Source organism: Crocodylus siamensis, chromosome 15 (genome assembly GCF_052110815.1).
Source record: "Crocodylus siamensis isolate JL-2025a chromosome 15, ASM5211081v1, whole genome shotgun sequence".
NCBI classification, from domain to species: Eukaryota; Metazoa; Chordata; order Crocodylia; family Crocodylidae; genus Crocodylus; species Crocodylus siamensis.
The window spans coordinates 16314862-16340265 of record NC_143409.1 but is presented as its reverse complement, the minus strand read 5'-3'; the positions used below and the strand labels follow the sequence as shown (position 1 = coordinate 16340265).

The window sequence follows — 25404 nt, the reverse complement described above, 5'->3', positions numbered from 1 at the left end:
TTTATAAATGTAGTCCTTATCTGATTTGGATAACAGAAGGAGATGAGTATTCAATAGTGTAGGCATCGCCATGCAGAAATTTACTGAAGGTTTGATTTTCCACATTCAGTAGATAGTGGATTAGAGTCTGGAAGAGCTTTCTGAATTCTTTGGCAGCTTTGTTATCTGTCACTATAACAACTTCTAAAGTAACAAAACCTTGCATTTACCTTAGAACACTGCCAGGAACATTTCATATAATGAGCTGTCTGCACTCGGCTTTGGTTTATATGCATTTTCATTGCCCACCATATGTTGATTATTCATCATTGTGATAAGGAAGAAATTATCTTTCACACTATTCATTGAAACAGTAGAGTCACTTACCTATTTCCAGTGAGCATAAGATGTGTATTTGTCTAATTCACATGCTTATTTATTGCATCACACTTGTTTTTAAGTCTTCAACTTTAGATTGGGACTGCACTAAAGAGGGTTTTGCTTTAATAAATTGTTTGCTTTGTAGCATGAGAATTTGAGGAAATTTGAATTCTCCTCCTAATTCTGTCCCTGACACAATCTTTGATCTTGGATAATTCACTTAGGCTGAAAACTTGACTCTACTGAGTGGCAAAATTCCTCTTTTCTAAACATGGAGTCAGGTTTACTTCCACAGAACCTGATGGAAAGCTGATGGATATCAATAGAAAGAGACCTATTGACTTCAGTAAGTTTAGATCCCACCTCTAATATCTTTCCATCTAGGATTCCCAGGGATAAGTGGGTATAATGATAACCCTTTCCTCTGTAAAGTTGTTTTCATTTGCAGTTATCAACTCCTTCGGGTGTGCTCAGCATCTATTACAATAGCTTAAAAGACCATTACTTGTAATAGCCTGTCAAAGACCTCCGGAAAAAAAGAAGGAAGTCAGGACTTCATATTGTCTTGTGTTCACAATATTAAACTATAATATGGTTATAATAATATATATATAATATTATATGCCTGGTTTTGTAATATATATATATCTATATTACAAAAAGAGGCATCAAATACTCCTGTTCCTTTATGACATGTAAAGACAGCCTCGTTTTCTCTTCTAAATACATATCTTTCTTTCTGTCTTTACATGTCATAAAAAAACAGAAGTATTTGATGCCTTCTTTTTGTTTGGCTTCTACCTCTGAGCATTTCCTTTCAGTTAATGCAGAACTTTAGATGGCAACTATTTTTTAAGAACAGAGTTTGAGTCAACTAACAGTTTACATTTCAAGAAGGCATTAAATAATTACTAGCATTTCACCCAAATTTTATGTGCAATTAATATTCTGAGCTTCCTGTCTGTCTTCCAGGTGCATTTTTTACTGTACAATTAAACTGGATCTGTAAAAATCTTATGTGAGGTTGGTTTGCTAGCTGTGAAAGTGTTGCCATTGAGCTACTTACAAGTAAGAGAAACTGAGAAGCAGGGGGAAAGAGCTATATTATATAAAATGAAATTAGTCAGAGTTATTGGTGTTTCAGTTTGACTGTACATCTGGGTAGGCAATGTTTTTTGGCCGGAGTGCCGAAAAAACCACAATACCTACCTTGGGAGGTGCCGGCGTGCCGACATGCGGGAGTCCGAAGCAGCTGTTTGCAGCCTCCCGGCTGCAGCCGGCCCGCAAAGACCAGTCTGCTTGCAGCCTCCCAGCTGCCTGCTGGGAGCGGCCTGGGCTTTGCAGCTGGCAGCAGCTGCTTAGAGCCCAGCTGGTGGTGGTGTGCTGAGCAAAATGGCCTTGCATGCCATGCTCGGCACGTGTGCTGGGGGGTTGCTGACCCCTGACGTAGTCCACGGATTGCAATTGTGATGGTGGTTATAAGGTATCAACAAAAATATTCTCAAGTTCCTCTGAATGAAATCATGTTTCCTTAAAAAATTGCAGTCATGAATATCCATTAATAAAATATACCCTCACTTTTTTTAATTTTAAGGGCACCTTTCTTGTCACATTTGTATTTTTATCAACAGTTGGTCTAAACTGAATTAGTGACAAGGTGTATTTCGTAATGAATTTAAATTATCCATCATAAGCATTGCACATACAAAGAAATGCACTTACCACATGGTGGAGCTTTCTGCTTTCTCTCCAGCATAAGAAACAGTAAAATAAAATGATTTTTTGGGGGAATATAACACAAACATACTCCAGAGGCCTTGACAAAGTCTTCCAGCCAAAAAATAAAGGAAAATCAGGACCCTTTAAAATAAAAAATTGTCTGCAGAGACATATGCATCTATTTCTTAATAAGAAGTAAACATGATTTTAACCAACATGAATATTTACATGGATAAAATGTTCCTTAGAAAAGCAATTGATCTATCTATACTGGTGGCCATCAGAATAGTATCTGCAGACTTTCTCTTTCACAAGCAAGTCAGTAGAATTTTAGCCTTTACAGCTACGAGTTTATACTATACACAGTAAACAGCCCACAAAACCGAGCTCAGACATCAGAACCAAGTAAAGACATCTAAAAATTAACGAAATCTCAAAAATCAAAACCCCAAAGCTTGCTCAGTCATAGATGGATGGTTTTCATTCCTGTAAATTATTCATGTCTTCATATAAAGTTGATGGGGGATTATGAAAATCAGATTTTTTTTTAAAATGTGACCATGTTTGGCATGGACCATCTGTCATAAAGAATTATTTTTGGGCTTCATTCTACCCCAGAAATATGTCTTTATTCAGTCAGGAGTGATGCTACACCCTAATAATTTAATCTTCAAACCCAGTCATTCCTAACTTTTCTATTAATACTGATAACACCTGCATTCTGTGACAGGGAATCTGGCCAGCAATTTATTTCATGTAACCTAGCGGACTCCATCGTCTATTAGGCATTGTGGTTCCAACCTTAATTCATATCTCCTGTTGTGGCATAAACATGGAAGGCTGTGTATCATCTTTCTAGTTCTGTAAGCCACCCAGTCCATTTATACCATACAATTTAAAAATAAAATAAAATAAATGTTTCATTTGCACCTTGGTTCACTCATTTTGTACAACAGCTTCATGTTTTTCCTGATTTGTTTTCACAGCTACTGCACTCGTATCTCACTGAAGGAAAAAACTAAGGTCACTGCAACAGATGCATGCATTGAAAAATAAATGGCTAATCTGTCCTCATTAACAAAGGCCTTCAAACTGAAAGTGAGGACTAACACAGCAGGTGGCATTTGCACAGATTTAGGGAACATCTGTGTTTGCAGTAGCATAAGATTCGTTGCAATATAGCAGAGCAAAGTCTAAAGGAAAATCATTTGACTGACAAAAGCAAGACTGTAGGGGCCAGCTTTCACTGAAATTGTCTTTTTTGCAGATTTAGTTTTTGCCATAACCTCTTGCTACCTTAGTGCTTTACGCTACATTACTACTACTATAGTATCACTAGTCTCAAAGGAATCGATTACTTCACTCTTGAGTATACACCTGCTATTGTTCATTTTCCAGCTTCATTATTTAAAAGGACAATGTACTCCAATGTAGAATTCAAATGTAAAAACCTATCTACACACAAAAATTTCCCTGACTAAATTAAATCAATTTTTTTAATCAATTCACAACTAAATTGTATGGGCATTTAAACTGGTCAACAGATTAAGCTAAACTGATATTAGCTATTCTTAAATCAATTTTAAGGTTTCCACAAAAAGGGTTGCACCAATTTAAGTTAAAAATTGATTTAACAGTATCAATATAATTTCTAGATTTAGGCTGGACTTAGGTTTTGGAAAAGATGGGAATTTTTATCAGTCTTAAAAAGAAATGAGTAATTATCTTTTAAAGTAGCTATTAGGATCACAGGTTTGCACGTTTGCGCGCACCCCCCCCTCCCCAGCAGGTAGGCCTGTTGTGGGGAGGTGGGAGGCAGGTCAAGGCCCCCTGCAGTGGGGGAGGGAGTGGGGCAGAGACGGGGCAGGGGCTGGGGTAACCTTGGGGTCGGGGTGGGTTGTGGGACACTTGGAGCCCAGGGAGTTCATCCAGGGGCACAGTGCAGGGCTCCTGCTGCTGCATGCACCCCTGGGGTAAGCAGAGGGGGCACATGCCCCACCCTGATCTTTGTGCAGTGTGGAGGCAGCTGCCACTGCAGGCTGGGGTCTGCACCCTGCTGCCAGTGCCCCAGCAGCCATGTGACACCATGTGCCTCCTGTGTACTGGCTGCGCCGCCTGCCTGGCGCTGAGTACCATGATACTATAGGCTTAGCCCCTAGTTGCTTGTTTGACCTCGGGCATATCACTGTTAACTTCCATGTGTTTCAATTTCTCTAGCTCTATAATCTGGGTAATAACACTTAACAGTGCTGTAAAACTTACTTCATTAGTATTCATAAAGTATTCACTGAGAGCCTGAGAAAAAAGAGCTATATGAAGCCTGAAATACTACTCTTACTTAAAAAATCATGCTGTTCAACTCCATTCTGGCTGTGTTATTTTTGCATTGTGTTTCTTAAGATGGTTGCACTAAAAATGATAAAATAAAAATACTGTATGAGACAGCTATGGTAAAGTTCCCACTACAAAGTATAATGTTATGGAAAAAACATGATCCAATGCCTCATAAATTATTTCTCCGTGAAAGCCTTTTGCATTCACAATTTTAAAACAAAGGGATAGGTGCCTGATTTAGCTCCTACTGAAATCAATTGCAAAACTTCCCTTGGCTTTGATGTGATGGTGGCATGCCTTAGATTTCACACTCCTGTGAAGGGATCAAGTGGGAGTGGCAAAATATCAAAATGCTGTGTTTTCAGCTTTGCACCCTACAAAGAGGGTTGAGATTTGCCAGCCTACGAAAAAGGAATGTGAAATATCCACATGGTGTCCCAAGATCCAAAGTGAAATCTTGTGGATCTCTGAGCATCTGTGCTATTCCCCTCCCCACATGGCTCCCTCTAGTTGACTCGATATTTGCTCTCCGCACCCATGTGTATAGCATCCACTAGCACCTTCAAAGTTAAGGCTAAGTGTCTAAATTCCTTGACCAATTAGTTTTTTCCCAACAAACCTGTCATGCTTTAGCACAGTGTGATGGTCAGCCTGTGTGTGGTTTCCATTAACTTGAGACAATTAACTTGAGACAATTTTGTTTAAATATGATTAAGGAGGTTCTACCCTATGTCCTGTATTTGGTAGTAGTGGTGGTGATGACCCCCTTATTTCATGATCTTGGGTATTTCATAGATGACACCATTTGGTGGGCAAATGGGTATGAGCTAACAAATAAAATGGCAGCCTGGGTACCAATAGAAAAGTTGACAATGATAGAGTGGCCTTCAGGCAATTTCTCATTGAACCCTGTTGCTGTTGGAAGGAGGCTAGAATCACACAGCCTCTATTTGTACTACTGAATTTTGCCTACAGTTGGGATTTATGTTGGTGCAGCTACATCAGTGTTAGCTACATCTGTAGCTAAAAATACTTGTGTGGGCAAGGCTCTCTGGTATGGAATAGTATAGAATTTATCATGCCTGTACTGGTGAAAGGTATTCCAGGATAAGATAACAGAAATACAGACTCTAATACAGAAGAGTGCTCGGCCAAATCTGAGTGGTCGCAAAGCTTTCTCTCATGCATGGATGAGCTCTATCTGATGCAAGAAGTCAACGGGCCGACAAGAGGTAAAGTACTGCTCGACCTGGTTCTGCCAACTGGGGATGACCTAATCGGTGACCTAGTGATTGATGGGAAGCTGGGTGACAGTGACCACAAACTGATCACCTTCACCTTCTGCCGTAAAGCTGGCAAGTCAGTCAGCAATACAGAAGTCCTCGACTTCAGGAAAGCTGACTTTGACAAGCTCAGGCCCTAAAGGACCACAACCCAAAGGGGAGGCGAGTTCAGGACGAGTGGTCGCTCCTTAAAGGAGCAATCCTGGATGTGCAAGCAAAGTCCATCCCATCTCAGATGAAAGGCAGCAAAAGGGCACAGTAGCCCCCTTGGCTCTCCAAGGAACTAGCAGGGAACCTGCATCTAAAAAGAAAGACCTACAAAGGATGGAGGATTGGATCCAGCTCCAAGAAGGAATACTCTGCACTGGTCTGGGCCTGCAGGGAGCGAACCAGGAAAGCCAAGACTGCGATGGAACTCCAACTAGTTTCAAGTATCAAGGATAATAAAAAGTCCTTTTTTAGCTATATGGGGAGCCGGTGGAAAAGCAAGGACAGCATTGGACCCCTGCTAAACCAGATGGGACAGCTGACAACCGATGCCCAGGAAAAAGCCAACTCGCTAAATGGGTACTTTGCATTGGTCTTTCACCAGTCCCATGGGACACGCCTGCCCACTATGGGTCAGGGAGGCCCAGGCGAGGGAGATTCCCTACCCTCCATCAATGCTGACCTCGTGAAGGAACACCTTGAGAGGCTGGACACCTTCAAGTCAGCCGGCCCTGACAATCTGCACCCCAGGGTACTCAAGGAGCTGGCTAGCATCATAATTCAGCCCCTGGCATGGATCTTCGAGAACTCCTGGTGCTCTGGTGAAGCGCCTGAAGATATATATCTATATGCATACTCGCATGTATACACATGTGCATACATATAGTGGCGTTTGTATTCTAAAGATCTCAATGAATGAATTCTGTTATCGCTTAGATACGAAGTCATATGTTGAAGTTGGAGTCCTTTCAGTTTTACCTATCTGAAGTTTAGGTATATATACATAGTTTGGCACTAATGTTCATTAATTCTGTTATTTATTGCACAGATATCTCCTAATAATTGCTTATAAATAAATATGGTGTTAAGTCAGGGTTGCATATTGTGCTTCACCTTGATAAGTAAAATGGGAATGAATTAATCTGGAGTTCTTGAAGGACAAACATTATTATACACATCATTGTGATATGCCTTCTGCTCAGATCAGTCACATGCCATCAGTTTGGAATACTCCAAAGCCATATATTTGTGCTTTTTTTCTTTTGAGGATAAAAAAAAAAAGAGAAAATCTGTTATTTTGAAAATGTAAAGGCGCTAATGGATTATTAAATGTCTGAATCAACCTTAGTGGAAATGTTTTCATTGAGATAACTCAATTTAATTCTATATACTATAATTTGATACATTTTAAAGTCCAACTAGTAATGCTTAAAAGCAAAGCATGAAAGTCGCTTTTGTTCAGTTTGCTAGCACTGATTGTTCAAAATTGCCATAACCGTATAACTTTTTGTTCAGATGATAAGATAACAATATAATTCAGAGCAAAGTATCACGCTGATGTATGCTTCATTTGTATTTGTGCTACCAAATGACATTTATTGAAAGTTGACTGTTGAACTGCTTGCCATGTCTTTTACTATCTATCTGCCTGGGAGCTGTTGGGCATTGTAATTACATTTTGCTTCATTTCCTGTATAATTTATGTGAAAATCCTTCATTGGCAGGGAAGTACAAAGCCCAGACAATGAGAACATGACACTGTAGAAGATTTAAGATGGTTATTTGAGATTGAAGTTAGAAACTGGTCATGACTCGGGCAATTTCAAGGTCAGCCAATGGGGCTGGAGCCCAAACACTGCAGCGCTTTTGTAACTGTGACATTTTAAACTATTTTTCTATTTCTAATCAACATTGATCTCAAGTCATTCTTCTCAGAACTGAGGTGTGTCTTCTGGAGAGAGATTTTTAATTTCTATTATGTTTGATTACCACAGTATTTAGCTATAAGCGTACCAAGCTCAGGGCATCATATGTTATAAATATCTTAGGGCAAAGCCTAACATTTTGAAAGCTTCAAGTGCTCTGTTATATTATTTTATGACCCTTTTATAGGTCCCCTCCCCTCCCAGCAGTTTCTTGATTGTGCCAGGCATATTTTTAAACTCATGTGTTTTTTAATGCCAAATGATTAATATCAGGGTTTCTTTTCAGGAAATTCTTACTAAATCATCTCCTTACCATTTCCTCCCTTCACCACTCAGGTTCATGTGACAGTGTAGAGATAATCAGCTGAGCTCATATTTTAATGAAAAAAATGCCATTGCTGGTTACAATTTGGGTGATTTGTCCTTTTATAATTTATGAATCATATTTGTATCTTACTCGGTATACTTCCTTTACTTCATCCGTTAAGGGGCAGGAGGATGGCATCAGGACAGGTATCTGTAAAGAGGCTAGTAAAAAACTATTAGCATCTAAAGAGATCTTGACCTGACAGAATGAAGAAATAGCTGCATCTAGATAAAATCAACATTTTTCCTATCTTCTCTGCAGATGCGTTGAGCTTGAAGAAATAGACTGTTCCCAGAAGATGAACATGAAGTTTTTGTACAGTCCTTTGAAGGCACAGACGTTGAGCATGTCAGAGTAATGAAAGAAGATTGGGGTAAGAGAGGTACAAAGACTTGTGGAGGGAGGAAGAATGTTTCAGTGTCAGGAGAAGCTGTAAAGCAAAGTGCCCACATGGTTTGAACTCTGGAAACTGTGCTTTAAGCGAATGAAGATGGAAGAAAGCAGCTCTCATCTCAGAACTTAGGCACTCAAGAAAATATGCTAGAAAGACAACGTGCATCCAGAGAGCATGCCTAGAAACCAAGAAAAAGCAACACAGTGTTTGGACTCTGGTCAGACTCAGTACTTGCCTCACTAGGTGTAGATCCAAAAACAGCACTCTAGTTGAAGCCAGAAAGGGAAGTTTGGCCAGAGCTGTGACATCAAAGCTTTAAAATTTGTCAGAAAAACCTTTCCCAACATATACACTGGAGATGCTTTAAAATCAAGTCTTTGTGATTCGTATTAAATCTTTTTTATCAAAGCTTCAGGACACTGACATGGTAACTAGTCACTTTGCAGCTGCAATAATTGGAATGCAGATGATATCTCAGTTTAGTGCTCAGGTTGGTTCTGCATATATTATTGTTGAACACAGTATATCGGATTTATTGCAGAGCAGAGAGCATCATCTATTGAATTAACCTGGACAATCTTGATAATTCATCAACCTGACAGACTTTCTACTGCAATTTACCACTTTCATTTTGTTGCATTTGATTGTGCTGGAGTTATGCCAGTTATTAGATTTCAGCTTGGACATCTAACTATACTGGGTCTTGGCTCAGGAAAATTGTCATCCTCTGATTATAAATGGTGGCACATTTTGGCTTTACAAAAACATAATATCAGGAAAGAAATGACTGTGTTGAAATCACTGTAGAGTAAAATGGAATTGCTCCAGCTGCTATGCACTGAACAGCCTGATGTAAAATGCATAAGCAGTCCTTGGATCAGGGACCAAAATACAGGTCTTCCCACTCCCAGATGCTGCCAGCATTTTAGAGTCATGCTCCATCTTGGTCCTTCTATCAAACCCAATTAATCTTGAATTCATGTTACAGATGAATTCCCGCAGAAAGAGTGGAGCATGGTTCTCACACAGACTAGACCATAGGAATAGGATCTGTGATTTTTGTATTTATTTATTTTTTAATTTGAACAGTAGGGCTAAGGATAGACAGTCAGAAAGCCTGAGAATGAATCATTTCAATCTTCATAGGTTAGTCGAAGCTGCATAGCTTGAACTGATAAGCAAGTGAACAGAGATTCACTTTTGGCTCTAGAAATGCAGCCACATGCCTGCAGTGGCCCAAGCCAGAAGCTGGGGTGGGGGGCGCTAGCACACCTCTCCACTCGACTGGAGCAGACAGCTTGGGCCAAGTCTAACCCACCCATCCTGGGATACTGGAGACTGTGAGTTAGCTTGAATCTGTGGGGCATTTGGGACAGAAGTTAAAAAAACCAATTTAATCTAAATCAGTTAAGTCTAATACTACATCCATCCAGGTTTATCTTAAACTGGTTTCAGCCATTTTGAAAGCAGTTGTGTACTACATTTCTGTTGTGTTATGGATTTGGACCAGTTTCTGGTCCCTTATACCAGTTTTTGTGTCATTTCTGTCCCTAGCCTAGCAGCTTTTTGCTGCTGTTTTTTTTTTTCTAATCAGAAAATTCTTGTTCAACACATCCCATCCCATCCCATTCTGCTGTCACAGGTGCTGATGTGGCCCTTCTGTTCACATAGGTAGACCCGTCAGTTCTTTCCTTTCTGAGTCCCTTTTTGGTCTGTGATGCTGTATGTGAGTTCTGGGGTCCACCCAAACAGATCTGATGTGGGGTCAAAGTCTAATTTTGCTTTCTGCATAACAGCAGTTTCTTCAAGACAGGAGAAAATTACAGGAATTATTTAAACTCTCCATATAGCCCTTAGGCACCAGATTTTATTTTTGCTGGGGGGAGGGGCTAAGATGAGTCCCCTTCACCCTCTTTGGTGGCACAACCATAGCAGAGCCCATGGGGAAGCAGGGGCAGATGTGGGCTGCCTGCTGCTGCCTCAGGGCTCCCTACAGTGTTGCCCCACCCTGCCAAGAAGCAGCATGCTGCCATGGCAAGGATCCCCCCCCCCCCCAGCAACAGCAGGGGGCATAACTCTGTGCCTCCCCACTGCTGCTGCCAGGTGGGTGGGGGGCACATTGCCATGATGGCATAGCTGGCATGGGGCTCCTGGTTAGAGGGCAGCATGGTGGGGAGCCCCAAGGCTGCAATGGGCCATCTACATCTATTCCCACCCCACCCACAAATCTGGAGGGCACATGCTCCCCATGCCTCCCTCCCAGAGTGTGCACAGTGGCAGGGAGCCACCTCCTCCTGCCCCCTAGATGAGCTGCCTATGGCTCTGTCCCACTTCCCATCCAAGCCCTGAGCCCCATGCACCACCCTGGCTGGGCAGGAACCCCAGGCCTTGCCCCTGCCCCACTCTCTTCCTCACTGTGGGGGCCTTAATCCATGTCCCCATAGATTTACCTGCAGGCAGCTGGGGGAGCTGCTCTTCACTACTGCTTTGGGCTGTATTCTTGGCCACATGCATGTGTGCATGGTGCCCCTTCATCTGACCCCATGCAGCCTCTCGCTGGCTGGAAATTTTTGCCAGCCTACGGGGGGAAACCTGCCATTTCCCGCATTTTTCCATGGTGAATGGAAAACCTGGATCCCTGCACAATACTGGGACAAGAACTTGATGTTTCCATTGTGGGACTGACTTGCCCAATTAGGGATGGGTGGTCACCCTACCCTCTTTCCCAGGTGGGCCCACGGTTCCCCACATCTCCAGCACCTATATTATAGCCTCTTATCCAGTCAGCCCCACAATGCGCAATAGATATCCAAGGCTGCACAACATACACCTGGAAAATGACCAAAAAAAATTTAATAGTAACATCCAATTTGATGCTACTAATAAAAGGCCTGTGGAATGCTTCTATTTAATCTCCTCTAACTAAAAAAAAACCACATTAACCCAACATCTATTTTAATGTTGATACAAATCTCCTAGATGCTTTTGGGTGAATATTATTAGAATTGAGAAAAACAGTTTAGACAACATCAAAACCAGCTTGGACTGAACCAAAACCAAAGTTTCTGAGTTTCAAACCATCATAATTATCTTATATGTCCTCATTTTTTAATTTCTACAGAGCTCTATTCTCCCCTGTGCTGGCCAACAGTGGGAAAAGAAAGTATCATAAACTCTATTAGAGAGTCTGTTCCCACAAGCTTTCTGGGATATTTTTCAAACCCAAAATTTCCAAACCATCTATTGGGCTGCTTTTCCCAATCGCTGAGTTTCATTATTTGCTTCCCTGTCTCCACTATGCTGATTTTTTTTTTAAATTTAAATTCTAAAAATTGCCTTTTACACTTTTACTGTCTCCTGTGTCTGGCTTGTAACAACTTCTGCGAGCTTGGAAAATAATGTGGTTAAAATGCTTTCAAAGGAGTCTCTGGTGAAATGAATATGTTTGAAATATGCATATTGCACTGTTGTGCTCTCAAGGACTGTCAGGGTGAAATGATACCGTAGGTATTTGCAGCAGTAGTCACTGCCTGAGGCAATTAAAAATAAGTTATCTTCTAGTTGTTCCATTTTCTGCTCCAACCAGGATACTAGAGGTTGAGAATCTAGGCTGCCTATACACATGCTCAGAGATGGGAGTTAGTTTTTTAATTAGAGTAGTTCCCAGACAGCTACTCTATTAAAATGGCTTACCATCACATGTATTAAGCCTCTGTGCATTTCAAAATGGCCACAATGGTGCTTTAGTCAGTGCTCCCACCGCCATTTTGAAATGCAAGGGCTTAATACACCTGATGCTGAGACGATGCTAGGGTGTTCTAGTTAGAACATGGCGCACACTTGATTAAATGAATCGGCTCCAATGCATTCTAATTAGAATGCATCAGAGCACATCTGTAGGCAGCCTTAGGTTTCAAATTGTGGGCCCACATATAGAAGAAGGAATTCACTTCTACCAAGGTTAAGAATAAACACAGGTCTTTTCATTTTCAGGGCAACATACAAAACTCCTCTTTTTTTGCGGGCCTTCCCAAGTAGCTACATGTCCGAGAGAAATCAACCATCCCGATTTATTTTCTCATAAGCAAATCAATTTAGTATTAGAGGAAGGTCCTGAGAACTGAGTTTGTTTTAAATGAGAGATCAGGTGACTTAGGCCATGAAATCCCATAGAGTTAGAACATAGCTAAATGTTGAACCAGCAGTACAGCAGTCATGAGGGCTGTGCCTGCCGCCACGGTATTGCAGTTTAGCAGGTACACCCTGCATATGGCATTCCTATTTCAGCAGAAGAAATGACCTTCAGCATTGTAATTTTCCAGACCTGCCTTCACTATTACCATTGCCCAGTCCACTCCTGAGTGAACTATCACAGGCAGAAGTGGTTGGGTAACCAAGCCATATTTATGGTCGGGTTTGCTGGGGAAAGAGAAGTATGAGTCACGGGTTTTCAACTAAGTAGTAGCTTCCCTTGGTGGCTGGAGTATTGCTGGGGCCGTGGAAGTAAGCATGCACTCCCAGTTCAGCTGGGACAGTGCTGTTTTTGTTTTGTTGATCAGCCAATCTGGTTGCAAAGGGTGTTAGTAATCAGCTTACACACCTCGCTGTAGGTACTGTATTCTAGCTGGGACATGAGGCACACAGTAACTTGGTCCAGTTCTTCCAGCTAGCATTTTTTGGCTGGGATTGTGACACTGGTACTGCCTGCTGCTGTCACACAGTCAACATGGAGTAAGGTATTTGGATTAGCAGCCCCGCTGAGTGGTAGCCTTGGTCTTTGTTTATACTTATACAAGTACTGTCCTTGAAGTGGTGGAGGCAGAGATGTAACAACTAGGGCAGTGGTCAGCAACCAGTGGATCTCAATCCACCAATAGATCTCAGAGCCTCTTGCAGTAGATCTCGGAGCCTCTTGGAGTTGATTTGAGGCTGGGGTGGGGGGCTGAGTGCCTGCATGCATGCATGCACATGCCCCAGCCCAGCAGGTCAGTCCATGGGGGAGGGGAGGGGCGGGGGCTAGATTGAGGCCCCTGCGGTGAGGGGCAGTGCAGCAGAGGCAGAAGCAGGGGTAAGTTGAGTGGAGGCCCAGCCAGTTGGGACTTACCTGTTGCGGAGGCGTGCCCCCAAATAATTTTTTCTCCCTCTGCCTCCATCTGCCCCCCCCCATCCCTTCCCACAGACTTGCCTGTTGGGCTGGGGGGTGGGGAGGGGGCTTGGCAGCAGCGCACAGTACATCTTGGGTTGCTTTTAAATGCCAGAGGTGATCTCCTACTTAAAAAGGTTGGAGATCACTGAACTAGGGTCTGTGCCCTAGGCAGTAGCGGTGCTGGCAGGGGCCAGGCAGCTGCAGAGACAGCTGCTGTTCTTGTGTCCTCTCCAAGTGAGTGCCTGTGGCTAGTACCCTAGTCATCCACCACTAGTTACACTAATGGGTGAAGAGTCAGATGATGTACTGCTGCCAAATTTCTCCTGAGTATGTGGCATAGATGCTCCCTTACTACGTGTGAGATGGAATTCACTCCTACTGTGGGCTCTAAAAGGCTTGTAGAAGTGGGATTATGGTCTTGCCCTTGGTATTTCTCTTAAATTTAATACATGTCTAAATTTCCATTATGGTCTAGGATGCCATAGAAATGTATACAATAATAGTAATGATAATTGTGCAGCTCATAAAAAAAATCCATTATGATGGTTTGTCACTGATCCTGGAAAATCAATTAACTAACCAGGAAAGGCAGTGGGAGCCTTTTAAACTGAAGGTCAGATTTTATGTATGAGCTGAATGCAATAAGGTAATTGAACACTGATGGGATTATTTCCCCTTGATCCAAACCGGTATCTCTCATTAATGTCAGAAGGAGTTATGTACACACAGCAATGGGAGACTGAAACCTTTATTATAAAATGAAGCTTAGTTCAAATAAATTTGCGTAAGGATTATTTAGAGCTGTTTTGATCTGGTAGGTCAGTATTATTCCTCAGAGGCCAAAATTACAGATTTAAGAATTCTATCAATTTAGAAATCCTGTTGCTGTTTGCACTTCCATCATGGGTGACTGGTGCCTCCTGAGTCTGGGGGGGGGGCACCAGAGCACCAACCGGGGGGAGGGGAAGGGGGCGGGGGAGGGGTCCCCAGTGGCCAGTGGTCAAGCCAGTGGCAAAAATGGAATTACACTTCTGCCAGCACTTCTGGTTTCACGGCTGGCATTTTCAGGGGGGGCACGGCCAATCTCAGGGGATGCCCTATATGTCGCCAATGATTTTCATGAAAGGCTGTTGCCTTTTTTGAGAGTTATACAGGGGTAGGGGAGAACAGAATTTGTCACAGAGAGCTTAGTGAGGGCAAGATACTTTCCTTCATTCAAGTTCAGCTGGTTTCTCTCCTTATTTTAATTTCATCTGCCCCTAAAAAAGAAAAGATCAAGTTGTGTCTGAATTATTCACTTTGTATTCTAATATCTATCCTGTCTTTTTAAATCATTCCTTTGATTGTAACCTGGATGCTGAGGAGCATCCTTAATCCTCATAGGAGTTGAAAGTGCCCAGATGGATTTCCTAAAGATGCACATTTTCCAAATTTGGAAATGCACAGAAATGTGTGGAAGTATCACAGTTACAGACAATAGAGGACCCTGGAAAGGGAGGTAGAAGGAACCCTTATTTTTGGAGACCTTTGAGAACATCTGAAATCTTGTTGAATTTCCAGATTGCTAAGTAGGCTTCTAACCAGAGGCTGCCATCCTGGAAACATGTTAAATATAGAAACTGCAGAAGGGTTTAAGGACTTAATTTCAGTTCCGCAGAGCATAGGAGAGATCTGTAAAGTTGAAGTTCTACAGGAATATATAAACAAGAGGAACATAACCCACTGTTAACTTGAAGTTTGTATTTAACCAGATTTCAGAAAATCAGGGTTTTCCTATGTGTATTTTTATGTACGTGAAAGGCGTGATGTGACAAATCAGTATTTCAGTCACATGCATATAGCAGAAATTACGTTAAAGTGCTCCTTTAAACCTAGGGAGCTATAGAATCAAGTAGGTAATCACTCCAGTATTCATAAAGAATGAAATGAATCAAAATTAGGAAAAAATTGCAAAGAGTTCTGCACCATGCTCTGAATTAATAGTTTATTTTTAGGGACAGACCATCACAAGAATGCCAAGGAGAATGGACAATGGGAGAGGACACCAACCTGTGCAATGAGCTCTTTGCACTTGCTTTCTAGTCTGTAAAGGGATGGATGCAAAGTGCTCTCTGGGAAGCAATGGTTCCAAAATTTACAATGCTCTTGTTGCTCATTTTGTTCATGCTTTCCGAATGAGGTTGTAACTTCATATTAAAGTCAGCAATATATGATTCCAGTGCTGGCAGCATTAGAGCTGTGGAAATGTTAGGTTAAATTGTCTTCTTGTTTTAAGATTAGACCTAAGAGATTTTTTTTTTTTCTAATTGAAAGGGAGAGTTAGGAAACACTAGCCAATTAAATCTATTTATAAAACTTCCCAGCATCATTTGTATTAACGTTCCCCAATGGTCTGGTTTCAGTAGCTCTGCAGTATGCTATCATTGGCATAAAAAAGGACACAGCTTTACTCGTGGAATGAAGTAATCAATATGAATTGATATTAAACCTTTCTCTCTCTAAGGTGATTCCATAATATGAAATCTAGGACTGATGGGAGGGAGCCCAGATGAGGATGAAGGAAACATGAAGTTCAAGAAACGTTTGGATGTTTATCTTGCTGGGATCCTTTGACCCTAGCTGACGTCCTGCCCCTTGGGCAAGGGGACTGGACCTGATAATCTTGTGAGGTCTCTTCCAGCCCTAATGTCTATTGAATCTATGAAGGTCGGAAGGCTTGCTAGGAGAAATGGGAACAGCAGTAGAGAATGAAGGAGGCACAGGTTTTTTTGCTACCTTTTAGTCACTTCTAACTTGCAGGAATGGAAAATGAGCCAGCAAGATACTACCACTAATGGAGTTGCCGTTGTGGCAGAAATCAAACTTCGCGTTGTGGTTGAATCAGAACTGACAGAGCCAGCTTTTCTTTATTTAGGGTTATACTGTGATCACAGGGAGGATTTCATACAGCGAGGGGAATCACCCACTTGTCTGTTTCAAAGGATTTCTCAAACTTTATAAGTTTACAAGCATATTTATACTTAAGACAGAGACAAAAATACGACTTTGGACAGTAAATCATTGATCTAACACACACAAAGACATACAGGCAGTTTACTTAAAGAAGAGTGAAACATTGTGCTTATAGAAATAGTTATTCGTTTCTGGTTTCTCAGAGAGAAAAATAAACTTAACATCTGTACACAGGGTAATATATCAAGACAAAACAAGGCATGCAGGATTCCTTATCTCAGAACATTTAACTGAAATAAGCAGTATCAGCACCTCTGGTCTCTGGCTGTTTTCTTAGTCAAGTTAGGAGCCAGGTTAAATTTATTACCACACCATCCACAGAGACCCCTGGAGACTTAGAGGGTGCGAAGGCCTTGCCATAAAACTTGTGGATATAGCAGTGATGCAGCAAAAGTTTACCTATTTTTAATTAAACATGTCCTGCTAAGTATGCTTACACTTGAATTTTGTTTTGTTGCCATTTCCCTTATTTTTCAGCTATCAGTTCCGTAGAAGCAAGCAGCTACCTCAGACACGAAAAAACACATTCCTCAGCATCACTGCTGGAATCTGAATGGAACAAATAACACACTCAGTCAGTCCCCATAGGGAAGGAAGATACTTGAATGAGTACAAGAGGCAGAAAGTGGCCAAGTTATGTCGGTGAATGACTTAGAAGGACATAGGACATATACTTAAACTGACTTCTTGTTGCCCTTAAATCATAAAATTAGAGGCTTATCTGGCAGAAGTACAAAAAGCAGCAGCACAAGAACCTGTGCAGTACAGTCTATGAATATAAAGAATTTCAAGGGCTTCCCTGGCATTCAGAACAGTCCTCCGGTTTGTTCGTTCCAGCTGGAAACCAGTGATAAGCCTTTTAATAGAGATGTATGTTTCTGTGCTGATATACCTGTTAGTCCTGCTTGCTTTGGCTTGATTAATGTTCTGATGCATGACTAGGATAGTCAAGGGAATCTATTGTGCTGTGAATTAGTAGCCAAACGGGCAGGTTGTCCCCAGACTGCTGGATTTATGTATGGTGCAGATAACGTGCTGTGTCAGGACTCTAGTAGCCTCTATATAACAGACTTCATTATCAAGCAAAAAAAAATCACAGAAAAAGAGTAAAGCTACTATGGGCTCTGTTTAGATTACTAGGAAGCTGAAAAGCAAAATCCTTTGGTGAGGTTAAAGGAGGGAGGACAGTGAGGTTAGAACAGGACCCAAAAAGCTCAGTGTGCGCTAAATCCTTTATCACTTACTCCAGATGGATTCTGCACCCTTGGGTTTCAGTGTATAGTGGTATGTTTAGGTGTTCTGGACTCTAAAGATGTCTCCTAAAAGGAAAATTAAAGACAATGGAGTGACATGCAGCTGACTGAACCCTCAAAATGGATATTCACTCCGTCTAGGGTTGCCAACTCAGACTGAAGCTATTCTGGGAGATTCCCCCCCACCCCATGACATAATCTAATATCCTATTAAAATCTCCTGGATTGCTTTCAATAGTCACCAGGAGATCAGTACCAATTCTGGTAGACTCCCAGCCAACCCGGGAGGGTTGGCTACCCTAATTCCATGGTAGGCATGCTGACCAGTTGCCCATGTGTTTCTTGTTTCCATGGGTGCTCCAAACAGCTGGGTACTTGGGTTTGGATATAATTTCAAAGCACAGAAATTTCCTTCTTACTTGTGTGCTGAAGAGTTTATAGTGGATTAAAACCAATTAATGTAAAATAAAATTGCAAAACCAACCAAGTAACTTAGTTGCAGACAATAAATTATAGATCATGGGACCCCTTAGCACTTTGTAATGCATTGTAAAAGGAATGAAATAACTACCAAAAAGTAGAATTTCTCAGCAAGTGCCTATATGGTGGATTAGCCCAGAGCATGAAAAAGTAGGCTCTGTGCTGTACTCTGCAGCCAATTTAGTGGGAAGAACTTAATGTTCTGTCTTGTCAGGATGTAATAAACCCAAAGTACTGTGGACCCGTGATTTATGCAACTGAAAACTAGCATCCCGTTTTGCACAGGGCTGTTATGGAAAGAAAATACCAAGTTAGGCAATAAGCAAAGTATCTTCCTGACTTTTTAATAGGAAAGGGTCATATTTTGCCAGTAAAATCCATTACATTCAGGTTTGTTCATTTTTCATAGTTTGATACTACAAAATGCAATCTAGGTTCAGCAGTGGAAAAAGGCTATTAGAGATCTACTTACTATTTTCTTATCCTGTGGCTGGTTTTTCACCAGTCCTCATGACAGCAGTGTTTGGATTAGCCTGTAGCCTGCTCTGTAGTCCACTGCTAGTAATATCTCCTAGCTAATTAAGTGGTAGCATTGGAGCTGGTTTTAGCAACTCTTCTCTGTGCTAGGGGGTTCTCCACTGTAGAAATGCAACTTTTTTTTGTATCCTTTGTGCTGCTGGAACAGCAAAAAGTAATTGGAGAAAACCATCTAAATTTGGTCAGTGATCTCAACACTGACTAAACTGGGTTACAAATACAGGCCCAATTTTCTTCATATTAAAGTGAATGGAAGTTTTGTAATTATCTTCAGTGGAAACAGGAGTAAAAACTATACTAGACTGGAGATCTGTTTTGTAGCTCAGAAACAGATAGGGAAGTCTGGAACAAAATTTTTCATGCAAGTGTCACTGAACATTTAAAAAAAGTTCACCCCAGAGTTAAACTTCGTGATACTGGCTGTTTCTAGTAAGCTTCCACCCTTGGAAAAGCATTAAAATATAGCATGGTGACATTAAGGCTATGTTATATTTCTGCTTTTCTGGTTTTTAAAGAAAAAATGGATTTCTATTTCAGTGCAATTGGAATCTTTTCTACTGTGAGAAAAAGTTTACATGCCATCTATTATCATTATAAAGCATACATAAAATCAAGGTAACACCTTTATTATATATTAAAAACTAGCTAACTGATTAACAAGTTAATCCAGGATATTCATCAAAAGGCAGTACTTTTAGAGTTGTTCTCAATTATAATCAATGCCATTATTAATGATCTAAAAATGTTGCTTGTAAAGTTTGAAGCTGGTACATGGATTTGTGGTGCAATAAATAATGAGGACAGCTCAGCGTTACACAAGCAGCTGGATGTCTTGATAAGCTGTGCTTAAGCAACAAATTTAAATCATAAATCTAAAAGCAAAGACTGTAGGTTTCACTTAGAGGAAGGGGACAAAATTCCTGAATGCAGGAATTCTGAAACCAAAGTTACAGGTCGTCACTGACAGGTGTTATCAGCTGAAGATGTGGCAGGGTGGTAGGCAAAGCATCTGGAGACAGGGCCAACTATGAAGTCCCACATTCTTAGTTACAAAAGATTATGGTTGGTCTCTGCTACATTTCCCCATACATCACTTAAAATGCCATCTAACTTTATAACGTGTTCCTTTTTACGTGCTTGGTGCTGGGAGGAAAGTGACTTCTAATTCTGCAGAGCAAGGACATTGCAGACAGGTCCTCTACATTTAGGTTCTTCATGCTGCCCTAACCCGTGGAATTAAGATAAGGAGGAGCTGTAATTTATCATTGTACAGTCCGCTAGCACTGAACTTTCCTCAGATACGTGCACTTATTTTTTGCTGATGGACCTGGAGGACTGTGTCTTCTGACTGTTCCAGTGATTATAATATACTCCTGTGATGTATTTAATTATTTATATAGTACCAGGCCATTATACTTATTTTATTAATTTATGCATTGTGTCAGAAACACTACTGTATCCAAGGCTTGAGCTGCTATGAACTAGGGGTGTGTGAAATGGGCTGTATTCGATTCGGATTTGGCCCAAATCGGGGACAGTGATTCGATTAGTTGATTTGTATCACTATCCCCAATTCAATTCATTCAAATCTGAATCTGAAGATTCAATGCTGATTCAGGTCCACTACTGAGTCTGCTGCCAAGCACACTGGGGAGCCCCCTGCGTTCCTGTGGGATGCTCCATGCGCCCCAGCATTGCAATACTCATGAGCCGTGCTGGTACCTCGAGGTATGTAGAAAAAAAATTTTAAACTTTATCTATGTCCGAATTGGCAAATCTTTCCAAATCTCTCCAAATCGATTTGGAGGGTTCTGATTCAATTCAGAGAGATTAAAGGGTCTCCTGATTCAATTTGGAGTCAGAGATTAGGCCGCTGAATCGGGCCCAATCTCTGCCGAATTGAATCAGGTACCAAAGCTTCGCGCAGCCCTACTATGAACTTCTAGTGATTGGAGAGAGAGATATCAGAGATGTTATCATTACAGTTTAACAAAGAGACAAAATAAACCTGTGGATTTTTGTGCAAGAGCAGGGAGAGTCGGACTCTACTGTCCTCCCTGCCATTGGGAACTTCAGTGCAGCTGTTTTGCTGTCACTGGTGCAGCACAGGGGCTACTATCACAGCCACACTCACCTTTCTGTGTGCAGGGGAAGTCATACATACCTGTCTAGACCTATCCTTCAACCACCATGCCCCTCTCCACTAGTGAGGACAGGTCTGGACCATGTTTGAAGATTTCCTGCAAAACTTTCCTGAAATGCTGACAGGGGGAGAGAGAGTGTCTGGCAGCCATGTACCTATGTTTGGTCCTGGTGGCATCACCTACTCCAGGCAGCCAGCAAATACACCTCCAGGCAACCCTAATCAGCCATCATCATCCTCCTTCAGCCATCTCCATCAAATGCACTAAAGCCTTTCATGCTGGGACAGTTCTTGCTCCAACAGGTTATGGCGGTGTGCTGGATTTTGCAGTCTGGAATCTAAAAGAGGAGGAATATTCTATAAAAGACCAGACTCTGTTTTCATTTTGCTGGTGTTACACAGAGACTCATGCAGGACTCCAGAAGTCGCATAGGAGAACTGGGTTAGTTTGCATCTGCCAGAAGGGCTATGGCAATATTAAAAACTCCAGGTTCCCCAGGATCTCAAGAAGAGGAAGTGGAAATCATGACAATGTGGCCTGTGCATTTTGTTGCACAGGGTGATGCCCTGACATGGTGCTGGCCCTTTAAGAGATTAGTTTTCATACCTGTGAGCTGGTTTTGGGCTGTCCACCAACTATGTGACACTGGATTGTGTTTCTTATCAGTAGAAAGCACCAAAGATACCACCGTACTGTATCTTGTGTACTGCCACTTTAAGATTATGCATGTGTTGCCAGGTTTCAGGTCTTTCCCACTGTTAGGAGCATCAGAGGCAGGCAAGTGGTGGTCTGTTCCAGCAGGACTAGGGAGCCGCTCTGTGCTCTCTCTTCCTGGTTTATAACGTATTTACTGCTTAAGATACTTTTCCTGTGAGCCTAAGGCTTCCTTCCCGCATTTCTAAATTCCACCTGCTGCAAACCAAGGCAAGCGCAGCTACAGATATCACCCCTGTGCTGACAATGAGTGGATCTGCTACCATGAAAACTACAAAGTCCTGCAAGAGGTACAAAAGTGTGAAGCGGCACTCCAGCATCTACACGTACCAGGAGCCACCCCACAGGTGAGAGAGCGTCTTCTGTTCCGCTTAAAATACAAACGAGAAAACAGCTGCTCTTGATCTTGCAGGAACGTAGCATCTTGACTCAAGTCTTTCTAATGTCTCCAAATAATAAGCAGGAATATGAGATACAGGAAAGTTTCTGTGTATTTTTCTTCTAAATTTGTTTTTAACTCATGTTCCATACAGGGTCAAATACATTTCCATTGTAATTCCAGTGAGATGATCTCAGGTTACAAAGGTGTCCTGCTGTTGAGCAGAGCTGCAGGGAAGTTTTAGTGGGTCTTGACAATCATAAAGGGGATGCAGCAAGGAAACTGGCCAACTTGATCATTAGTTATTGGCTTTGTTTTGTGTAAGTTTGCAGTTCTGTTTCTGCTGCTCTTAAAAGAAATCTTCAGTGCTGCAGGTTTCAGGCTCGCTCCCCTGCACATGCAAACACTGCTGTACGCTCCCATTACACTATGCAGGATGTTTCAAACAAGGAGTGCAGAGCTCCTTAGCACAACAAATGTACTAGCAATGCCAGAGGAAGATGATTTGATAATCAGCTGCAGAAACCAGTGTCTGGACATGTGAACCATTTTCAGGGATGTGTTACTCTCGGTGACCGAGGATCCCATCATTATTTCCTCCGTAGCCTGGAAAAAGATTGAAGGGCTAAAGTATGCCAGTGCTTTTGTTTCCCTGTTTGAACAAGGCAACATTTTATCACGATCACCAGTAAAGTAGAAAGCACTGCCACATGGCTAATACATTAGCAGTAAATGTTCTTGTTGAAAAATATATGGTTTGTTGAAAGGACAGCACAGTGTTCCTTGATGTGCGATGTGGGGAGCTAAAGAACTGGCATTCCTACTGCGGGTACGGACATGTTTCCAAAAACCTGACACTTGGTGCAAGCTGATATATTCCAAGACAAAAAAATAAAATGCTTTTCAGAAGTATTTTTATGAGCTTGAGGGAAAAAAATCCACCTCTTGTCTGGCTAATCCAGGAGAAGCTAGGCAGTGAGGAAGCCTCAGTACAAAGTAAAGATGATCATGGCAATCCTTTCTCCAGTTTGGCGGTGGAATTGTACAAAGGCTCCCATGAGCCTTTGTAGTGCACCCCTGCTGTTCATATGCATCTCGATTCTCTATCGCAGATCTGAATGGGAATAATTTATCTTGTGTTTATTTCCCCCTGGGGTGCTGGCATGCTCAGTAACTCAGACGATGATAATGGCGATGAAAAGGTTGACAGCAATGACCCAGAGCAGATCTTCCAGAATATCCAGTTCCAGAAGGAGACCGTGGCAAACATCCGCTGTAGACCGTGGCCAATGAGACAGAAACTACGGGCACTCAGGTAATAGAGTTTTCATTAAAAGTTTTGGTCCCTGTGGTCATCACTGTCATTTCAGCCCTAGTAAGTTTTTAATTTAAATTAGATATGAGTATAAGAAGTATTTAACTGCTTGAGAATCATTTATAGTAGACCCTGGAGCAGGATGGAGGTAGGAATTAGAGGACGAGGACTTCGCAAATTAGAGTGTCTAGAATTTTATTACAGCTCTTGTGTGTGTGTGTTCATTGTATGAAACAGGATGAAACTGATCCTCCAGTTACAGGAGACTGATGAAAATATTTTCATGTTGCATAAAACATTTATTTTAAGTCACTTCATTTTTCACACTTCTCAGTTTCAAAAATCACTTCCTACCAGTGCACCATATTAAGAGCCTGATGTAAAATCCATTGAAGTCCATGGGAAGCTTTCTATTGACTTAAGTGGACTGTGGACCATGAATCAGCCCCTCGTAGGTTTTCCCTTACCTAGCAGACAGCTGTACTGGGCTTCCTTGCCCAGAGTGCTTCAGGTATCACACAACTCTTCATTCTTCATTAGCTTATCTTGGCTTCCAAATTTGGTATTTCTGAAACAGTTTTTTTCTAAGCCATCTGGCACATTCAGTCTTTAAACAATTCTTCTTTTCAGATTTTTGGGAAGGATTCTTGTGGTATCATAGTATGTACTGTGTGTTCTGTCAAAGATACTCAGCATTCTTAACTCATGGTCTAGGGGATAAAACAAATGTAACCGAGAAGACTATATTTGAAAGTAATGACGTTTCAGGGGCTGCCAAGACAGATTTTGACCCTTGAATTTTACATTATATATAAATAGAAATGAATAGAAGCATTTTTTTTTATGGATGAAAGGGGTACATGTAGACTGGCAAAAGCATGAAATATTGGATTATCCTGACAACATCATTTAAAACCGTGAGCAATATATTAATGTTCCCAAATTTGAAATGAGATATAATAGTTCTTTTTTTTTTTTCTTAATATCTGGCATTTAAATGACTAGGAAGTTCTGCTGCTTCTCAGGGAGACCTTGCCTGGTTGTGGGAGGAAAGGGGAGACATCTTATGTCCATGAAGTGAAATTCTGTAGCTTGCAGCTAAACCTGAGTTGTTTTCTTGGCTGCATCAGTGCACTGCTTCTGTCCTAGTGCTATATGTCTCCTGTTGAAGTCAGTAAGACTCCCATCAAGTATGTGCAATTGGACCTTGTCCAATTATTAATCAATGGCTGTTTTAATGAACCTATGTTTGGGATTAAACTTTCAGAACAAGAGTCAGTATCCAGATAAATGTAATGGTTTTTATGTTATGAGAATATTTAAGTGACATTATTATAGAAAAAGTTGGAAATTAGTTAAAATGGCACAGGAAAAAAAATATCTGGATTTCTAATTACAACGAACATCTTAAATTCCTGTTGGCCACCCCTGGCATCTGATCACATAGTTCTTTCTAAAGCAAAATTCCCATTGATTTTAATGCAATAGCACATCTCTTGTTTGCAGAAAATGGAACTTTGCCTGAGTAAGGGTTTCAGGCACAGGCAGAAAATTTGTAACAATATTTCACATTGCTTTACTTAGGGTGTGTGTAGATGAAAACTCCTTGAAGGAGTTTTAGTTTGCTGCACCTCAAGTCATTTGAAGTACATTACACCGCTGAATTTGCTACAGCAGCTGGAATTACTGTGCAATACACCACCAACGCATGCAAACACCAACACCGTTAAAGCGGTCCAAAAGCATTTAATCCACTTTAAAGTGTTGTGCACACATGCCCCTTGTTTCGTCTACACGTGGCCTTAGTTGGCTGTCATCTGTGTGAGTCACTGGAGTCCACAATATATTCTGTGGAATGGCTAGGTGAACTGAAGGCTCTGTCTGTCTTTTCAGGCAAGCAAAAGAGATTGTGCTGAGGTATGAAGGGAGGCTCACCAGAACAAGAGGCTACCAAGCAGCTGGTGCCGAGGTATTTCTCCTTTTCATTAAAATGACAGCTCTTTTCTATAACAGTTATTTGAAATTTTCCTTCACAGAAGTAGACATTTTCTATG

The 25404-nt window shown here is 41.4% G+C and overlaps 1 protein-coding gene and 1 long non-coding RNA gene across 3 annotated transcripts in view; both read left to right on the top strand.

Moving 5' to 3' along the window:
- LOC149852156 (uncharacterized) overlaps nucleotides 1-13270 on the top strand; it is a 559043-nt gene extending 545773 nt beyond the window's left edge. Inside the window, exons 13-14 of the long non-coding RNA XR_016439340.1 lie at nucleotides 8238-12915; nucleotides 12962-13270. This is a non-coding gene — a long non-coding RNA (uncharacterized LOC149852156). The remainder of the gene's footprint in view (nucleotides 1-8237; nucleotides 12916-12961) is intronic.
- Nucleotides 13271-14612: 1342 nt separating this feature from the next.
- The window catches only part of TMC3 (transmembrane channel like 3), a 43733-nt gene continuing 32941 nt past the window's right edge, over nucleotides 14613-25404 (top strand). Inside the window, exons 1-3 of one of the 2 annotated variants that reach the window (XM_090028946.1) lie at nucleotides 14613-22003; nucleotides 23207-23350; nucleotides 25244-25319. In XM_090028946.1, coding sequence (XP_089885072.1) covers nucleotides 21903-22003; nucleotides 23207-23350; nucleotides 25244-25319 — 321 coding nt within the window. In that variant the 5' untranslated portion in view covers nucleotides 14613-21902. Of the gene's footprint in view, nucleotides 22004-22047; nucleotides 22666-23206; nucleotides 23351-25243; nucleotides 25320-25404 lie in introns of those variants that run through there. The other variant, XM_090028947.1, reaches the window with a different exon arrangement.